The 20,981-nt window shown below is 37.8% G+C and overlaps 2 protein-coding genes across 4 annotated transcripts in view; one reads left to right on the forward strand and one right to left on the reverse strand.

The window, feature by feature from the left end:
- Positions 1-8,663, reverse strand: part of mia3 (MIA SH3 domain ER export factor 3) — a 28,228-nt gene extending 19,565 nt beyond the window's left edge. For both annotated transcript variants that reach the window (XM_057822808.1, XM_057822807.1), the window contains exons 1-6: positions 8,453-8,663; positions 5,658-5,791; positions 5,493-5,579; positions 3,266-5,375; positions 2,660-3,016; positions 1,248-1,378 (exon numbers count right to left, since the gene is read on the reverse strand). In XM_057822808.1, the coding sequence (XP_057678791.1) occupies positions 1,248-1,378; positions 2,660-3,016; positions 3,266-5,375; positions 5,493-5,579; positions 5,658-5,791; positions 8,453-8,573 (2,940 nt within the window). In that variant the 5' untranslated portion in view covers positions 8,574-8,663. The remainder of the gene's footprint in view (positions 1-1,247; positions 1,379-2,659; positions 3,017-3,265; positions 5,376-5,492; positions 5,580-5,657; positions 5,792-8,452) is intronic.
- taf1a (TATA box binding protein (TBP)-associated factor, RNA polymerase I, A) lies at positions 9-17,906 on the forward strand. 2 transcript variants are annotated; one of them, XM_057822810.1, is made up of 11 exons: positions 9-129; positions 10,334-10,530; positions 10,638-10,801; positions 10,919-11,032; positions 11,106-11,304; positions 11,748-11,869; positions 11,988-12,146; positions 12,210-12,276; positions 16,013-16,136; positions 16,233-16,387; positions 16,850-17,906. In XM_057822810.1, the coding sequence occupies exons 2-11, from the start codon at positions 10,404-10,406 to the stop codon at positions 16,900-16,902; spliced, it is 1,284 nt and encodes a 427-aa protein (XP_057678793.1). In that variant the 5' UTR covers positions 9-129; positions 10,334-10,403; the 3' UTR covers positions 16,903-17,906. The 2 variants fall into 2 exon arrangements, with proteins under 2 accessions (XP_057678793.1, XP_057678792.1); XM_057822809.1 differs by lacking the exon at positions 9-129 and adding an exon at positions 9,983-10,129 and having other exon boundaries at positions 16,850-17,905.
- Positions 17,907-20,981: the final 3,075 nt, after the last annotated feature.

Genomic DNA, 20,981 nt, shown 5'->3' on the forward strand with positions numbered 1-20,981 from the left:
CGTATCACACGAACATGAGACAGTATACCCGTAGAGATATAATCTACATAATTTACAGCTCTGTTGTAAAACTGAAAGCGAAAACGACACTGTCTTGTTAAAATCTGCTGTACTTCACAGTCATCTGAGGTAAGACTTACCCATTTTCATTTTTCTTTAGATTTAATATTTAAACACATGACCAAGTATGTTTTGCTTTCATGTGTATTTAAAAAAATCGAAACCAATAGTTGATTTGCTTTCATTTAAAAAAAAAGAAAAAAAAGAAAAAAGTATTGCATTTAATTGTGTATTTCGTTGCTCTACTAAGTATACTATTTGATGAAGTGACTAGAACAGTGGTTCTTAACCTTGTTGGTGCTACCTAACCCCACTAGTTTCATATGCGCATTTACCGAACCCAACTTTAGCGTAAATAAAAAAATGTATTTTTTTCAAATTCAAGACATGGTTTTTCTACTGGTGCACAAAATGAACCGTGCAGAACAAAACTTACATAGTGTTCCGAGAATCAGATTCACTATCTTTAACGCAGCTGGTTTTACGAGTGTTTCACCAATGGTGTGTGGCTTGCCCCGCTTTGCGATTAGGTACCCAACTTCATATGATGCTGTGATGATCGGTTTGTTAATGGTAATGGGTACAAATCAAAGAGCAGGGAGAGTGGCCTTATCATCGAATCTGACTCTCTTCACCTTGAATTCAGCAAGCGTTGTGCTCTTATATTCCCCATCTCCATGCAGTTTCTCGAAGTGTTCCTTTAATTTTGACAGTGCGAGACTAGAATTGCTCAACTTGGCATTGCAAATCATGCAGATAGGATGTTGACTCCCATCCCGTTCCATGATACATGAGAATCCAGATAGTGCATAATTGTCCGACCACTTTTTTTTCACGCGACATAGTTATTATGAATTAAAATATGAAGAAAGTAATTGCACCATGTACTTCGATGATATTAGCACTTTGGATCATTCCTCGCAGCACTGACTGGCCAAGCAATGTCATGTGATCATCTGCTGCCAGTGATGGCCAAGCGGGGCATGCCATCGCGTATAGACATGATGAGTCCGTGTATCTTGACCTCAGCGGCAGAGGCTCCACCGAACCCCCGAGACCGACGCATCGAACCCCTAGGGTTCAATCGAACCCAGGTTAAGAACCACTGGACTAGAAGATTGGAATATTTATCATCATTTGTTGTTACTAAAAGGAAACACACTATTGTGTTTAGCACTGATACTTACAAGAATGGTCCACTCTGCAACTTTAGCCTTGATCATTGCAACTGCACAACCCATAAAAGTCAAGATTTCTGAGAGCAATCCCACTTCTTCCTCATGTAATTCCGTCAGTGGCTCAAAGGAATCCAAAGACCCTATATAAATGAGATTATATTAAGGTTCTCGGACGTAGCCGCAGTATTAAAACAGTACACCCCCTATAAATCCTACAACATTTACAACAAAGAGTCATTAAAACTGGTGTAAAATGTATTTCTACATTAGCATGGATCAAAACATATACAGTGGTACGAAAAAGTATCTAAATCTTTTGGATTTTCTCAAATTTCTGCATAAAATCACCATTAAATGTGACTGACCTTCGCCAAAATCACACAGAGGAAAAAGCAGTGTCTGCTCTGACTAAAACCACCCAAAAATTTATAGCTTTTCATATTTTAATGAGGATAGTATGCAAACAATGACAGAAAGGGGAAAAACAAGTAAGTGAACTACACATTTAATATTTTGTGCCCCCCCTTGGCAGAAATAACTTCAACCTGTAGCTGCAGATCAGTCTGGCACATCAATCAGGACTAATCTTGGCCCATTCTTCTCCACAAAACTGCTGTAGTTCAGTCAGTTCCTGGGATGTCTGTTATGAATCGCTGTCTTTAGGTCGTGCCACAGCATTTCAATGAAGTTCAAGTCTGGACTATGACTTGGCCACTCCAGAACGTGTATTTTGTTGTTCTGAAACCATTCTGAAGTTGATTTACTTTTGTGCTTTGGATCATTGTCTTGTTGCAGCATCCATCCTCTTTTTAGCTTTAACTGTCTGACAGACGGCTTCAGGTTTTTGTGCAAAACATCCTGATAAACCTTTGAATTCATTCTTCAATTAATGATTGTAAATTGTCCAGGCCCTGAGGTAGCAAAACAGCCCAAATCATGATGCTCCCTCCACCATGCTTTACGGTGGGGATGAGGTGTTGATTTTGGTGAGCTGTCCCAGTTTTCCTCCACACATGATGTTGTGTGTTACTCCCAAACAATTCAAATTTGGTTTCATCAGTCCACAAAATATTTTGCCACAACTTCTGTGGAGTGTCTGAGGGCATTTTTGTGAACATTAAATGAGCAACCTTCAGTCATTGTTTGCATGCTATCCTCATTAAAATATGAAACCTGTAAATGTTTGGGTGGTTTTAGTTAAAGCAGACACTGTTTTTGCATCTGTGTGATTTTGACAAAGATCAGATCACATTTGATCGTGGTTTTATACAGAAATGTGAGAAATTCCAAACGGTTCAGACTTTTTCATACCACTGTAGATGTGGTAGGATACATTGAGTTTAACACCAAGCAATTCTAGTTTTATTAGGAAACACAAAGTTAATAGAAAATATGCTGTTCAAGGGGTTTGAATGACCAACCTGAGGATGAGTGCTCAACCTCGCCAAGACCCTTGTCTAATGAACTTTCCAAAGTGGCTTGAGGAAACTTTTGCAGCTCATCAGACGGGATCAAACGTTGATTTTCTTGGTTTTTGTTGAAGTTTCCACCATCTGCCCCCACGCTACTATCCGGTCCAGTACTCCCTTCATCAAAGAAGATTGGAACTTCTTTTTCAATCTCTACAGCCTCTTTCACAAGCTCGGTTACTGTATGGTTGACATCAATCCCCATCTCTGGCCTGTCAGGTTCCACCTCTGGCAAGTCAGGCTCTGACTCCATTTTAACAATGTCAGGCATATCATCTTTGATGCTCAAGTCAGGTTGGTCTGCAATGACTGAAAAAATATAGTTTTAGAATGGAGAAAATTGGAGCAAATTAGGCTGAAGTATTAAGATACAGAACTATGGATGTTCAAAAGGGGTATATAAATGAATGTAACTTGATTTTGGGAAGTTCAAGATCAATTCAGGGAGGCCTCTACTATGATAGCATTAATCTGTCCAATAATAAAAAAAATACAACAACTTAAAACTAGCGTCACTGAATTATTTATTAATTTCACCCACAAAAGATACTGGCCTACCTTGGTCGCTATTAACTTCCGCTTTCTCTTCTGCCAAAGGAGCACTATCCTTTGCTAAAGAATACTTCTGTCTTAAACTAAATGCCAATTCCTGGAAGTCATCCAGTATTTCAGTTTCATCATCTATCATCTCCATTCTCTGTTCATCATCATAGTTGGAGTGTCGGCTATCCAGCATTTTCTCAATTTCATCCAAAATTGCATTTTCGGAGGTTTCTAAAATGTTCTCGAGTGCATCCTCTAGTTCTTGCACAGTCCCTGAATGTGTGAGACGAGCAGCCTTTAACTCAGTGTCCAGGTCTGAGAACATAGACTCCACTTTGAAGAGATTTTTGAGACCCAGAAACTTCTGCAAACGTGCCATCTTCTCTTCAGTGTAATAATCCTGCAACAGTGTCAACCTCAGCACACTGTCACTGTAGACTGGCTCGGCTGTTGGCAAGGGGTTGATAGTGTCTGCATCGTACGACTGCGAGACAGAAAGTGCATTTTCATCTTCAAGTAGTTCTTCTCGTTCCTCATATTTCTCTTCATCCATCTCTGTGTTTTTCGTCTTTACATTCAGTTGTTCTTCAGGTATGTGTGAATTATTCTGATGATCACGTTCAATATCTGCGTGTAAATGCTGATGGATTAGAATGCTGTTTTCCACTTCCTTATCATCAGGAGTGTTCATTGGATCAAGGGAATGAGTCTCCTCTGAAGGCACATCACTTTTTTTCCCCGGGGTGATTAATTCTTCTTGTATTTCAATGTCATTTTCACTAAAAGATTCTTCCAATTTGCCATTTTCTTTCATTGCAACGCTACTGTCATGTGTATATTCTTCAGTGACACCGACGACTTCGGTCTCCTCTTTGTCAGTGCTGTGTCCATCTGTGACTTTCTTGTGCAATTCATTCTGAGTTGCTTTGTTTGATACAGGATCAAATGTACTGTGAACTTCACTCTCACCTTGACTCATCGGCGTATCAGTAATTTTTGGTGTTTCACCAAGAGTTTCCTCTGGTTTGATCACTTGGCCGCCACCATCATCCTCTTGATCAAACAAGAGTTCCTCAACCACTGTTGCTCTGGGATCCTCATGAACAGAATCGGGTGAATCTGAAGGGATCTGATCTAGGATCTCTGGGGCTTCTTGATCTCTAAGATCTACAGTGACTGAATCAAGTGACCCTGTATGGAATTGATCCAAGTTATCTAGCTTCTCATTTTCTTTAGGATGTGAATCTCCAGGGACTGGTTCGAAATTCTCTGCTGCTGTGTCTTCTTGCAGTTCCGCATAACTCAAAGGTGTTTCTGACTCAGGCGCTTGCTCCCAATCTTTTTCTGAACTTCTTTCTTTTTCAGTCCACTCTCTGTCACTCACAGGTGAAAAAGTCTTCTCAAATGCCTTTGACATGACCTTTTCAGCCAGTTTTGATTTTCCACCGCTTGTAACGCTGGAAGTATCAACATGTTCTTCCTCTGACAAAGATAGCAATAAAGTTGGACTGGTTTCCTCTGCATCTCCGTGCTGTTCAGAATGATCTTCAAACTCTTCATTCGCTTCCTCTTCATACGAAGTCACTTTAGTCGTGGCTTCAGCATCTGTAGTAACAGCATCAAAAGTAAATCCAAAACTAGTTTTCACCTCAGAGATTTTCTCTCCTTGAGAGGTTGAGTCTGTAATGTGTTCTGACACAATATCTTCACTGGGTAGAGATTTGTCTTCATGAAAATCTTTGGTTTCATGCTTCTTAAACTCCGCGTCATCAAAAAAAGTGTCTATGGTGGTTATTTTCTCATTCTTTTCGTCTTCAGCAGCATTTTCAGTGTCATCGGGTATAAGTTGTATGTCAGGCACTTTATCTTGAAATACATCTTGTACATTGTGTTGGAGAAAAGAGGCACTTTGACCGTCTGGGTCCATGACGTTATCCTCAGCTCGTTTTTCACTGTCGATCACCACCTTCTCTTCTAGTAGATTTGTGTCTTCTGACACGTGTGTTTGGTCGGAATTCCCTTTATTTATATCCAAACCTTCCTCATTTGAAAAACCCAGCAGTGAATCTATATCATAGTTGTCAAATTGGTCAAATCCTGTGTCAAAACAGACAAAATCTGTTTCCTATAAAGCAAACAGAAGAAAATTGAGTGCCACTCGCACTGTTTTTCCAAACAAACTCAAATGCAAATCTTGTAAACGGGGGGAATCTGTTTATTGTTTCAAGTTAACATGTTCTACCTCTGCTGGAGCTTCAACTTCTTTATCCGTATAAACATGGTTGACAGCCAGAAGGTCCATTGGAAAATAACCAAAGTGACTTCCAACCTGTGAAAAGAGGTACGTTCATTAATTGACAGAATTCTAAGGCACATTCAATTAAGAAGTGCAATATACTGTACTCACGCTTCCAGCCCAAATGTCAGCCCTTTTTCCTGACAATTTATAGTATACATAAACCGTTTCAGATTTCTTGAATGACAGGAACCGACAGTCTGGTCCTTTAAAATCTTCTACTGCTTTTCCACGACATAGAAGCACTGTAAAAAAGAATGTGTAAATTTAGTAGTGTTCCAAAATATACCACTTTGATAAAATTGTTTAACAAGGTGTCCATTGTTTTTCTGTTTACCATCAACATTTTTAATGCAACCCCATCCAAATCACTAACCATACGGTATTTACATCATTTACACAATCTACTGAGCAGTCATACACCCTCGGTAAAAAGTATCGAGACCCCACACCATTCAGTCAGATGAGAAAGTGTCTCAAAACCTATGACCGCGAGTGTACATCTATAACAGATATAACACAGATAATTGAACAATACACTTAATATGACTGATGCTAACTCATGCTATGCATATTTATGTCAGTCCAACATCACTCCCCCATAATCCTCAAAAGAGAGTGCTGGCTGGCTGCTCGACTAACAAGTAGTGAAAAGAAGAGCCCAAGTGAGACTGGTAAGCAGGACCACCACCGTTATACTATTACAAATATTTTTAAAAAGTAAAACAGAACAAGAGTAGCCTGACAAAACCGACACAAGCAACGTTTCATCGGAAGATAGGCCGATATTTTAAACACCAAATCCGAAGGCTGTGAGGCATTATTAACAACTACCGTAATTTTCGTACTACAAGGGGCGCCTGACTATAAGCCGCCACCCACCAAATTTGACACAAAAACAGCATTTGTTCAGAAATAAGCCGCACTAAACTATATGCCTCAGCTGTCCTCACTGTAATATGGGAAAGTTACACTAGTAGATATTAACACTTTATTTGACAGCGGCATCATGCGACTGTCATGAGACCAAATGAACCATAATGAAGCTTTGAACCAATTGGCTGCAAGGCTTCATTGCTTCAAGAAGCTTCATTTGAACATCACTGCTCACTTGGCGGTGAAAGTCAACCTCTGCTGCAACCTGCTGTCAACACAGCTGTTGTCCAACATGCCTTCTAGCATGCAATGTAGCGCTACAAATGTAAATAACAATCAAACTTCATGTTCTGTGCTAATTGTTTCTTCAGTTACTGTTCCAGTTGTTTCATTAATTGGTAGTTATGGTATTTTGTAACACTTTATTTGACAGTGGCGCCATAAGACTGTCATTACACAATCATAATTATGACATGACAATGCCATGAGCATTAATGAATGCTTATTACAGATGTCATTTGAGTTATCCGGCAAAATATCTCACTTTTGAGTGGATGTAAAGGATTCGAGCTGGACATAAATGGAGTTCGTGACATAGTTTGCCATATGACACTTAATGACATTTATCATAAGGATTTAGTAATTCCCAAGATAGTGTCATGTCATAATTATGATGATCTTTTGATAGTCTTATGATGCCACTGTCAAATAAAGTGTTACCTATTAACCCCCCCCCCCCCCCCCAAAAAAAAAAAAAAATCAATAAATAAGCCACGCTGGACTATAAACCGCAGTTTTAAAAAATTAAGGAAAAAAGTAGGGGCTTACAGTCCGAAAATTACAGTATTCAGTGTTGCCAAATGAACATTTCTATTTTTTCTTTATTTTTTTAATATGCATTTTTGTATAAGTGTCCAGAATTCAGGCTGACCCTGTATAATACCCAGATAGCAGACCGACATTGAATAAACGTTGATTTTCCATCAAAATCATCAGTATGGTTGACATCGAACTTTTCGACGTCAAGTAACGTTGAAACAACGTTGTTCTATGGTATGTCAGGCGATGGTTTGGTTAACATTGTTTTATAGTTGATGGACTAATGCTGACAAATAGTTGATTTATGATTGACCGGGAAATATGATTGAAAAGTCATTGAAATATGGATGAGTGGGCGTTTTGGTCGAAAACATAACACTGATTCAGCATTGTTCCAATATTATTAAAAATCTAAATGACATTTTAAGTTTTGTAAGGATTTCAACCCTGAAACAAAATTGAGGGTGCAAAAGAGACTTTGATTCAATGATATAAGATCGACAACGGAATGATGATCCAACATCTTTTCAACGTCGTTCTGCTATCTGGGTATGTTAGGGATCTTTTAGGACTACTGCTTTTCATTTAGAACTGTCAGTGATTTTAGAGATTTCCATAAAAAAACTGTTTGGTGTAAACTGTAGGACAGGTTATGTTTAAGCAGGAGTTGTTCACAATAATTCAAAATCAACGAGGAAAAATCAAAACAATGCAAAACAGATGACACATAGATTTTGTTTTTCTCCAAGAGGTTTTCCCTGCAGTTGAAATCTTGGCTAACACAAAATTAGGTTAAGAAAGTTAGATTGGTTGGCACAATGGCTGCAGATTCGTGTTCTCAATTTAGGTGTTGTTACTAAAAGTCGTGCTGAAACTACTTGTTGCTAGACCAGATTTTTGTTGTTTGTTTATGGTTCTATTAGCTGCTAATATTAGCTAAACAGTAAGCAGGCCGGAGCTAAAAACAGGCAACCAGCCAACGAAGGCTTCAGCAAGGCGAATAACCTTTACCAGCGATCGGCAAACATTCACTTGAAGCGAACTGGCCAGCAATAACAAAGTTGCCGCAGGGATAAAACAACAGTTATCCGAGTTATCGCTGTCACAAATATCGACTGTCAACAGGTCAAGAGATAAGGCTCAGTTTATGGCTAGCTGCTTTTGGATGGAGACAAGAGGTACCCGTGAGCTTCTGGTTAACTGAAACTTACTGCTGCACTCCTCGTCGGCGCATCTTTTAAAGTCGGAGAATCGCTTCTCCAGGGCGGCGGTTGAAATAAAATTAAATAAAAGTAATAAAAAACCTTTTTGGTAAAAGTGTTTAGCTGCCATGCTGGCAGGTTTGGTTGTGAGCAGGAGCTCTGGGCTGGAAGACGACACGTCAGCAAGCAGATCAGATCCGGCTGGGTGTAGGCAACGCCGTTTGCTTACTGACAGGGTGGACATTTTTTGGGGGGGTCTCATATTAACATTTTATGAGCTCATGATGGACCTTCATTTGGTAATACGATTAAGCTATCAAGATTGTTGATATGTTTTACAAATATATTATACCTATTTTAATGTTATTTTGCATTTAATTTGATAATTTCCCTGTGGTATTTTGGACAATTTAAGTTTGACAGTATCCAAGTACACACATAATATAAAAAAACGACTTAACGTGCAAAAATTTACTCTGCAAGACTGCAACTATCCACTCTTTCAAGTGTTGTTTGGGAAAAAAGACAAATGTTGATTGCAATATCACTGAAAACATGGTTTATTAAAACAGCAGTCACACCATAAAGACAGTGTGGACACCAAGTTCACATATACAAAAAAAACATTGATATAATCAATATGATCATAAAAATACAGCAGTTGCTCGCCCCCCCCCCCCCCCCCAAATAAGTCCTGCACACTAATGCCAAATTCAGTTTCAATCTGGTATCATTTAATCACTTGTTGCAGAAACTGTTAATTAGGAAGGCATAATAATAGGATAAAACATTTTAAGACCCTGGACATAAGGACTAGGTGTGCAATTATTTGGCATTTAAAAAATACCTCAGTATTCCATTATTATTTTACATTATCACAACTAGTGTCAGTGAGAGTGTAGTGACATATTCCCCAAAGTGAACAGATGACAATTAGCAAAATTTAGCAACAGAAAATACTATACAATTAGATTTGATAATTTGATACATTGTCATAAACATAGTTATCATGTGACTAGATGTGGAAGCGCGCTGTGAGCCAAGGGCGACAGGAGTCGCAGCTTTTCGGCCATTTTGCTTTGGATAAACATAGTGAATGGATCGTGTAACTTGGGAATAGCTATAAATTGCTCACTTTTCAACTAATTTTTAAAACATCATAAACGTCTGAGATGCAGTAAATTTACTTCATATTTAAAGTATATACATAATCTTTAAAAAAAAAAAAAAAAAAATCTTTCATTATCCAGCCTTAAGTTTAGCCAAGGTAATTTAGTTTATTGTAACCAAACTCTTTGTAAATGCGCCATAATTAAGCAAGTTGCAAGAATATTTCAGTGACGAAAAACACTCACTTTACGTACGCTGCAGTCGCGCCTTCTAGAGACGGAAGATGGCTGCAGTTAGGTACACCGCCGACTCTGGCTCTTAACATCTAGTCTTACATATGTACTATCTATGGCCATAGACTCCTTGCGAATATGACCTGCAGAGGGAGGCATACTGCACTCGTGAAATGTTGCCATCCTAAACACAGCAGAAGAAGATAATCCGCGCCTTGAGTGAAAACAAGACGGCATGGTATCTCCATGGCGAGAATCTTAATTTTCGACCACTATATATCATTAAGAAAATAAACCTTTAATTCGACGCTGATATTTGAAGTGCTCGCATCTCTTCGAGCAGGTAGAAAACATTTTTAGCGTTTAAAAAGTTCTTATTTTGTCACTTTGTGATTGTCTTATCGTTCATGGTTTGTTTGTTGATTCGTGAAATGTGCGGAAGTCTCACGTGACGGAATTCATAAACACAAGACGTGTTAAATACATTATTTTGCCACTTTGACCGATCTCGGGTTGCTTAACAGTACACGTGTCTGCCTACCCTCAGGTGGAAGTGCTACAAACATCAAAGATTGTGACTTTTCTACAAAAAGAAAAGCATCACAACTGTCATAACAATGGACGACATTGAAAATGAGCTTAGGTCCCAAATACAGTTTGATGAGCACAACGACCCATTGGGCAACACATTGCCAAAAAAAGAGAAAAAGTCACGGCTTCCCCTGGCAGAACCATTCTTAGTAGGTGAGTAGAGCATACACTCCCCAATCGACAACACTTGGCACATAATTGAACTATTTTCGTTCTTAAATAAATAGATATCCCGTAATGTCTTCCCCTCGCAACTTTAGAGAACGCAAAGGAAACGGGATTTCGCCAAACGACAAGGCTTTGTCTTGAGAGAATCAGAGAGGCTATGCTGCATCATAGATGGCAGGAAGCTGCAGAATACCTGCCATGTTACCCTCAAATACTGGAGGACACAACTGCTGGCAAGGGAATTCACTACAAAGAGGTACGTTAATGTTAGGCCATCAAGTACAACAAATAAACTTTTGGAAAACAAACCAGGATGGTAATGACTAAAAAATGGAAAGAAATAATGAACCATGAAGGGTGTGTGCTTTTTCAGATCATTTGGAGAATCGGCATTGAAATCCTCCATCATCACCCCAACTCAAAAATGGATGACTACAATGTCGTCTATGAGCGATTGAAACATTCAGGCGTTCAACATTACCTGATGGTACATCAACATCACTGCGTAGACTCGCTGAAATATTTATATACTAAAATTGTTGTCATCATTACGTTTCAAGATCTGCTTGGAACATGCCTTCCACCTACTGCTTCATGGCCAAATCGAAAATGCAAAACATCACCTTTCGGTCGCTGAAAGCTGGAGGTATGGCAGAGTGTCGGCATGTCAACATCAGAAGACTAAACTGATCCAGGCCTACAGGAGTTTGCTAGACTACATTATCTGGTGTGACAAGAAAAGTTCAGCCACCAACACTAGTAAGGCAAAACTATTAATTATGTATTATTATTTATTTGTCTATTACAGCTTTAATGTTACACATATTGTTAGCATGTCTGCCTCGTAGTCAAATGGATCAAGATTCAAATCTATGTGTGTGGAGTTTTATCCACTTTTATCCATGTACTCTAGTTTTTCTCTACATACATACATATATGCCTGGCTGATACTGGTTATTACTGACTGACTCTTCTGACTTAAGTTTAATTTTACCCAAAAATCTGAATCATGAGTGGTAGAAAATGGATAATTTGATGTTTTGTTAACAACTATTGTGTACACATGCTGCATCCAATCTCTGGTTTACCACTGCCACCTACAGGTTAGATCTATTAATAAAGGAATTTATCGATTCATGAGTAGACGCTGCATTTTTGTTCATAAAATCTAATCTAATTATTCAATGTTTTGTGTCTTAAAGGTTTTACAAACGCTGATAGCAGCAAAGACATGCACAGCTACTTTAGGCAAGCTTCAGTCAATCTAAAGGAGATTTTAAAACATCCTGGTGTCTGGGATCCCTTCATTCTGAGTTATGTCGAGGTAAACAAACATCCCTTAACTCGTACTGTAATTTGTACATTAGCTATTGTAAATTTTTAATGTAGTCCAATTATAATCAAGATCTTTTTTCAATCAAGTTCATTTTTTTCCCCAATAGATGCTGGAATTCTATGATGATCAGGAGGAAGCAGTGAAAGTCCTTAAGAATTATGCACATGATGAGTCGTTCCCGCCGAATCCCAATGCACAAGTGTATCTCTACCAGTTTTTGCAGAGACATAATGCACCAGAAAGGAAATTGCTGAATGTTTTAAAGGTGTTGTCACATTTATCTATTCCAGTGTGATCAGAAGTTTTTAAATCTTCCTTTTACCTTCAGATTCTCCATGCTTTAGTTCCTAGTCATGAGCTGATGTTGGACTACATTTCCTTTCTGCTTCTCTCAGGTATGTTCACATGTTTAGGCAAAAACATATTCACCTCAAGTCAACAAATACTGTAATTTTCAGACTATAAGACGCTATTTTTCCCCTCATTTTGAATCTTGTGGTTTATAGTCCAGTGCGTCTTATTTGTTGATAATAGGTAACACTTTATTTGACAGCGGCGTCATTACACTGTCATAAGTAGGCCTCTCCTGATAACAAATTTTAGTAGGCGATATAATTTCATTTGTGTTTACCAATATACGATTTTATTGTCAATTTCTTTTAACCAATAATGTGACATCTTAAGCCATTCAAATACAATGAATTGATATTCTTAAATTAAACATGCACATTAGTTAAAATAAAAAATATTAAAAAAAAAAAAAAAAGAAGCCAAACTATTCTTTTCCAATCAGATTTTTCATAATAGGTGTCATTTTAAAGCTATTCTTACTGTAGAATCTGAAGCATGTGAGATTAAGGAATCTTTATTTACATGTTACATGCTTTTATTTTTTTAAATGTTCACCGGAAGTAAGCCATTAACCGTAAACTTTACACTCGGTGAGGAAAATACCAAAAAAAAGTGCATTTCTATTTTCTTATGCTTACAAACATGCAAACCAGCGGGTTTTTATGTTTGAAGTGTCACTTTTGAACCAAAAGTTTGCATTTTAGACAAGACTGCCAATGTTTTAAGTGGTCTTTTTTTCCCATTAGCCTCAATGTAGCAATGCTAATGTTTTACAATGTTTAATATAGATGTCTTTTTTTAGTTTGTATGTCTGAACTTTAGATTTTTACGGTGTGTTGATGCATAGACTTCATAATGACATTGACCGGTCACATTCATCAGACATTCCGCCACGCCTTCAAGTAGGGAGCCGTCCTACACTCAGTCGGACTAAGTCGGTCGCAGTTATTCTGCAACGTTAGATTGAGGTTGAAAAAGTACGAAAGCTGTACTGCATACAAACAGGAAGGGTGGTGTCTGGAGTGACTTGTTCGAGGATTCAAGGTAATTATTATATTTTTCATACCGTGCATGCAATTTGAAACGTGTGAAAAAAATCAATGGGAGAAATTAACCGCTACGGCATTGGCGTCATAATTCGCAATATAACGGTATACGTAAAATAAATGCTAACTGCCATTTTTTGGGGGGGGGGGTTAACCAAGAATCAAGACTGTTTTACGTCCATATCGATAAAGAATTCAGGGATTTAAGGATTTATTTAAAAAAAAAAATTCGACGTGAAAAGGTCTTTGTTGTGAAATGGCGGCGCCACAGTGGCTTAGAGACTAGCAGCACATTCGACATATTTACACAAAAAAAAATGCTAACTGCCCGTTTTTTTTTGTTTTTTTTGTTGCTTTTAACCAAGAATCGAGAATGTTTTGCATACATATCTATAAAGAATTCAGGGATTTAAGCATTTATTCCCAAAAATTTCAACGTAAAAAGCTCTGCTGTGATAAGGCAGCGCCACAGTGGCTTAAAGACTAGCGGCACATTCGACATATTTAAGTAAAATAAATACTAACTGCCTGTTTTTTGTTTTGTTTTGTTTTGTTTTTTTGCTTTTAACCAATAATTGATACTGTTTTACATCCATATCTATAAAGAATTCAGGGATTTAAGCATTTATTCACAAGAATTTTCAACGTAAAAAGTTTTGTCTGTGTTTCCACTCGGTCAGCTTTGACTGAGATAGGCCCCCTAATAATCAGCCCCCACCCCGTGTTCTGTCAATATTATGAAGTCTATGGTTGATGACCAATAAACATCTGTGAAGGGAAATGGAGTCAACACGCACATGTGCTGAGTGCGCGCTGCACATGCGTGCACAAATATACAGTACGAACGCACGCACACGTGGCCATAAATCGTAGCCTGGAAATCTCACTTTTGAATATATGTAAAAGATCAGAGCTAGACATAAATTGAGTTAGACAAACATTTGCCAGATGACACTTAATGACATCTGACATAAGCATTTACCGTATTGGCCCGAATATAAGACGGTGTTTTTTGCATTGAAATAAGACTGGAGAAGTGGGGGTCTTCTAATATTCACGGTCTAGACATTATACCCATTCACGAGGCTAGGTGGCGCCAGATATTAGTGAAGCAATGTTCTGTCTAGGGCTGTCAAACGATTAAAATTTTTAATCGAGTTAATTACAGCTTAAAAATTAATTAATCGTAATTCAAACCATCTATAAAATATGCCATATTTTTCTGTGAATTATATATATATATATTCTGTAAAATGTTGGAATGGAAAGATAAGACACAAGATGGATATATACATTCAACATACAGTACATAAGGACTGTAGTGGGCATTTCACTCTACTGTCATTTAAATCTGTCTATGCTGTCCTCACTCCGAAGCGTCTACTTTTTCCAAAGCTAGTGAACGACGCCTCAATAATCAGACTTCTTCCTTTTTCATCTGATTTATTAATAAAATGGCCTCAAACCATTGTCCTCTTTAGACCGTAGTAAAACTTCCCAAAAAAGTACACAAGGATTGCATTAGCAACAACGTTAGCTTAGCACGCTATACAGGTTCACTAAACATAAACAAAAAGCGTCTCATACAAAAAATATAACATTTCGCTTACTAACATAATATGTACATTTTTTACAACAACCATACTTACGGACAAATCTTGTCCAAGGATCATGTAAGCACAACATTACACGTAGGCGTCAGCCCGAGACGTCGTGCAGCCATATTGAACTGGCAAGAAAGCAATAAACCATGTCGCAAAGCGACCACAAGAGTTCGCTGTTAGACAGCACAAAAAACCTTGCTATAAAACTTACCAAAAGGCAGAATACTGTCTGAGCGGGACATGTGCGTTAATTGCGTCAAATATTTTAACGTGATTAATTAAAAAAATTAATTACCGCGCGTTAACGCGATAATTTTGACAGCGCTAGTTCTGTCATGACAGGTATCAGCAACTCTCAAGTTTAACCAGTTTGCATTATTTTATTGCAATGTTTTTCCTTGTTCAGATTTGTTTCAAGACTACAGTTACAGTTAGACATCACTTTGATGGTTAATGCAGTTAGTTATTGCAATTTTGTTGTTTTATCACAATAGATTGGTTTATTTACATTTAAAAAACCAGAAGCCATTCATTTACGAATGTGATTGCACTTTAGTTTACATATTTAAATGTTCAGATATTAAGATTTGAATGAGGCAAAATAACATGCTTTTCTCTCAAATATATTGTTATAATCATTTGTTTCAGATGTACTGTAATTATTTTCTGTATAAAAAATAATTTGGTGTTCAAAAAGTATTTTTTCAAACTTGAGTCCTGAAAAAGAGGGGTTCGTCTTATAATCAGGGCCGTCTTATATTCGGGCCAATACGGTATTAATGTCCATGACAGTGTCATGTCATAATTATGACGGTCTTATGACAGTCTTATGGTGTCGCTGACAAATTAAGTGTTACCGGTTAATATCTTTTAGTGTAAATACTCTATAATGCAGTGAGGACAGCTGCGTCCTATAGCCTATATACCGTATGCCGTTTTCGTGTCAAATTTGGTCGGTGGTGGCCTTATAGTCCAAAAATTACGGTAACCAATTCTCAGCTTGCCATGGTTTTTATTATACTATTCTTTAAAGTAGTAAAGAATTGCGTAAGATCAGACTTTTTTTTTTAATTTGAGTGAAAACGTTGATAAAAATATATCAATGACTGATATCTGATTAATTTTTTCAGAAAAGGCGAAAAACATCGAAAAAGCTCTTGGAGTTGTCCTTGACATGCTGGACTATGCCTGCTGGAGAACAAGCATGGATGTGTGGAAACATTTAAAAGATGTTATTGACAAACTGCAGCTACAGTATGCCTCTGTTCATAATACATTCAATTGACCTAATGCCATGAAGACTGTCAATGTGAGCTTCAACTGTCATATCCATTGTGTATGTTAAAACAGTAAGGACTGGAAGAAGATTGTTGCTGAGAAGATGGCACCAAGAAAAGAATGGTGGCCTGCATTGCACTTTACAAGGTTCCATGCAACTGAGGATGCCCGACAAAGACCCCAGCTGATGGCGGTAAAGGCGTCACTCACCAATATCTTATGTCCAGGTAAGAAAACTTTGTAGTTAGGATTTTTTTGATCAATTTCAAAAAGTTATAAATGTGTTGATTTTCTTTTGATCTGATGAGAGTTTTTTGCTTTTTAAATTTAGATTAAAAGTTATCACTCATAAAAATCTAAGGAAATGTTAGCGTGAAATCACTGCATGTCAGTGGGTGTCTCCCAGTGACTTGATTTATTATTCATTTTCCTCTAGATGGGGAAACAAGAATCTGATGGTTCATTAAATATAGATTTGAAACATTTCCACATAGCAGGATAAAACCGAAAGACATTAACTGTATAATGCAACACTATTGTAGCCTTTGAAAACAGTTATACTCACAACTGCATTTTTGTTCATCCTTATGTTCAAAATGTGAAAATGTGGTATGCGAATGTTACAAATTAAGATGCAATAGATTTTATATACTATGTTGCCCAGATCATTTTTATTTGTGTACTTCCAGAAATAAAACTCACATACCCTGCTGGACAAATAATCAGCGGAGAGACAACTTGAAGACTATGAATAATTTATTTAATCTCATCATTCAGTTATGATGAAGATCAATACAGTACAGTACTGCACTGTTATTTTGGGGAACAAGATGAAGTATTATCCTTTTTTCCCCACCACGGGGCGCAGTTGCACAGCATGTTGCTTGACTATGTGGTTGCCACCTTTTCTGTACAGACAGCACATTTTGCTCCGAGCCAGCCCTCATGGGTATTTTATGGTTTTTGTAACATTTTGTTGGAAGTCTTCCTCTGTCCTCGGATGACTTTTGCCGCACCACTGATGCTACAAATCGGCATATACGCACACAACACACAAAGCCTCTGTTAGCCCTGTTGTCATGAAAGATTACTCATCCAGCTAAGACCTCACAACAGCCCAGTGTGCTTTAATTTGGACTAGAATGACAGACTGTTGACAGACCCATGTGTGTCCTAACAATAGCTATTTATAAACAGCCTAAAATGACAGAGAGCTTTGAAATTGTGGTTAAGTGGTGCCGAAAATGTGTTAATGCTTAGCACACACAATAAATTATGGTCAGTGTCTCACGGGCTAATGCCACATTTGGTTGTGTACAAGAAATAGTAGTGTATCTCCTTGTATGAAGACAGCAGTCATGGCTTTCCCATCAGTGTTTATTCCTCTGGGTCCTTTGCACCAACCCATGAAATAAAGTCTGCATGGAGCAGCATGCCAATTTAATAAATGAAAGTGTTTTGTAATGATTCTGCTTACTTGAATAGGCTTGCCACAATGTAGGCTGTGCAGCGTGTCTGTGATAGTGTGTTTGTGTGTGTTGCTTTGCAGTCATTTTATAAACCGAAAGCCCTGCAGAGCACTAGCCTGACCAGAGAAGCAGCTGCGTAAGAGATCTGAGGATAAAAGTCACATGTCATTTAAAAACTCACAACTCCAATCTCTACTCTAGATTGTCATGCTCAGCATTTCAAATGGAAAGTTGTTCGTTTGCGTCCATTACTCTACTGCAATAAAATATTTGAATAACACAAATATGACGTTGTCAATTACATGTCACAAATGAACCTTAATGTTTTGTTTGCTCTCGGTTACATAATCAAACTTGGCTTCCGCATGGGTACCCATCTACTAATTACAAAGAAGGTTGTATGTTTTCTCTGTGTTAATTAACCAGTAAGAATTATTCAAAAACTGCATACCATATTTCCATCATATCATGTGGAGCGTCCTATTTGAATTGAAAGATCATGAGCTGACCAAGCGGAAATAATTGTTGATTAATCTTGTTCTGAAAGAGTTGAGGCAAACTGGAGAGCACTTTTCATTGCAACCCACATGGGTGCTGTTGATTAGTTCTCAACTTAACTGAGAGGTTGAGCTGCTTCCACACAAGAGATCAGCTATGTCAACTACTCAATCTGTTCAGTAAACATTGGCATAAAAGAAGTAGTTTCAAATGTTATGTAATTATCTTATCAGTGTTTCTATTACAAATTTTTTCAAACTGATGGGTTCTTATTGTATTCACATGTTGGTGCGATAACAGTTCAGTAAGCAGTTGTTTATTGAACACAAGGAGAAAACTTAAAAAACACAAAACGCACTAGAGCTGGCCCGACTAGTCGTCATTGTCGACGTCATCGATAACGTTAATGCGTCGACGAGCACAACATCCCATCGACGGTTAATGAAGGGTTAAAGAAATATATGTGTGGAAAGTTCAGAATGTTGGACGCTCGCTATGCAAGCGGCACAAAGCCAAAAAAGCGCACCAGAGTGGGCAAAACACTGACTTAGTTCAACGAAACAAAGGAGGATACACTGTTGTGTAGAGGTGGGAATCTTTGGGCACCTAACGATTCGATTACGATTACGATTCAGAGACTCAGAGACTCCAATACGATTATAAATTGATTATTGATGCCCCCCTCCCCCCATTTTTTTTTTTTTTTTTTAATGTTTTGTACATTTGTTCCAAAATTGGTCAAAAATCCTCTCAGGCTAAATAAACCAAACTACTATTTTAGTATCAAGTTACCGGTTAAAAACAGTAAATAAAATACTCAAGTCCCCATTCTGTATCAGCAGCTTTAAACTACATTCAATTTAATGTTGTGAATCAACCGTTAAAGTTGTTAAAATTGCGCCCGTTATGCCATAATTTCCCTCATGTCTACTTTCGACATGTGAAAGTTTTAAAACTGTTTCATCATTTAAAGATAGATTCAAGTCAAGATTTTGCCAATTTAGGGGTATTTTAGATAACAAGTAATTAGGTTCTCTACAACAGACCCCTCTAGAGAAGTCTACTGCTTTAAAATGGCGCCTGTTAACTAGCGCGGGAAAGTCTGTCATTTCACATCTAGTCTAGATATATGTGATCTCTACCATAGCTGTATGTTGCCGTATGTTTGTAGCAACTAGCAACTGGGCGCTGTTTGTAGCGGCTGACGGCCACAGTCAGGTATTTTTTTTTTTCCCTAGCGGCATTAGCTGCACTTGATGTTTACTCTCGGTCTGTTCCTCATTGCGTCCCGAAGACCGCGCTGACTGCGTTTTATTTCCGCTTTACCTGGTATAATTCAATAATCGGAATTTGGATGTTTGTGAATCGTTCTCGAATCTTCCACGGCCGAATCGCGAATGATCTAAGTATCGGAATTTTCGCACGCCTCTACTGTTGTGTCCTGTCTCTTCAATGCCAAGCTTGGATGCACATCATGAATAAACACCTAAAGCGCCGTCACCCAGTTGTGTTTTTGGAAGACGACAGGAGACAACAAACTGGCAGATCGTAAGTCCATCTAAATAACTACAACATGTTTTATTGAAGTTGCTTAGCCTGTCGCGATATGCAATGAATCCATTTATCAAACGGTAGATAAAAATTAGGGCGGTAATTTTCACGACTGCTTTATATCGCCGTGTGCGTGCGTGTGTGCTGATGGCATATGAGACAACAGTTCCTTTCACAGATGTTTTTTGGTCATCAACACGCCGTAGAATTAAAGTTCATACATACAAAATAAGGAAACATCTATATTAAACACTGTAAATGTTAGCATTGCTACATTGAGGCAAATGGGGGAAAAAAGACAACCTACTTTAGCCTGCTATAAAACTTTGGCAGTCTTCACCAAAACGCAAACTTGCGGTTAAAAGGTGACACTTCAAACATGAAAAATTGCTGGTTAAACAGCATTTGCAAACGAAAAGGAAAAAAAAAAGATTACTGATACCACATGCAATGACTAAAAGAACTTTTTCTTGCGGAGTGTAAAGCTTACGGTTAGCAGTTTAGCGAACGTACTTCTGGTGAACATTTTAAAATAGAAGCACGCCGTGTTCGTCATTTAAGTAACGATTTCCTGAGTTAATCCGACATACTTCAGAATTCAGATTCTACACTAAGAATAGCTTTAAAATGACACCCGTTCTGAAGAATCTGATTGGCAATGAATATTATAATTCTATTATATATAGTAGTATATGGTAACATTAATGCTAGATATTTTTAAGAGAATTGTTTTGAATCATGGCAAAGGCGAAGCCAGTGTTCTAAATCTGTTTACATTCCATTCTTTTGCACTACTTAATGCTATCAGCATTTGACCTCATTATTTATTTGTGATTTGTTATTGTTATTTACGTGTTTTTTTGTGCTTAAAGAACTTAAGTGTTCCAAAATGTTTTTGTTAATTAATTAGCGTCAACAAAAATTTCATTGCTAAATTAGTAACAAAAAAAAAAAAAATTGATTAGTTGACTAATCGTAAAAATAGTCGGCTGACTAATTGGGAGAAAACTGGTCGTTTGGGACAACCCTAATTTGCACACTATAAGGCTCAGAAGGTGCTGTTGGCCCCAGCTCTCCCCATATGTATCTGACACAGTCACTGTGATTTCTGGAACAGTATCGCTGACAATGTTATACTTTTTATGTTGCCGTATGTGTTGAAATGTGTGCTCTAATGGGTTTTAGTGTATTTGGGAAGGGAAAATTATACATTGATTTTCTTCCATTGTGGATGTTTGTTCAACACATCCTCCCTGATAAATGGAGGTTCATTGCACCTATGTAATTTATCAATTAAATGATT

This window comes from Corythoichthys intestinalis, chromosome 19 (genome assembly GCF_030265065.1).
Source record: "Corythoichthys intestinalis isolate RoL2023-P3 chromosome 19, ASM3026506v1, whole genome shotgun sequence".
Lineage (NCBI taxonomy): Eukaryota > Metazoa > Chordata > Actinopteri > Syngnathiformes > Syngnathidae > Corythoichthys > Corythoichthys intestinalis.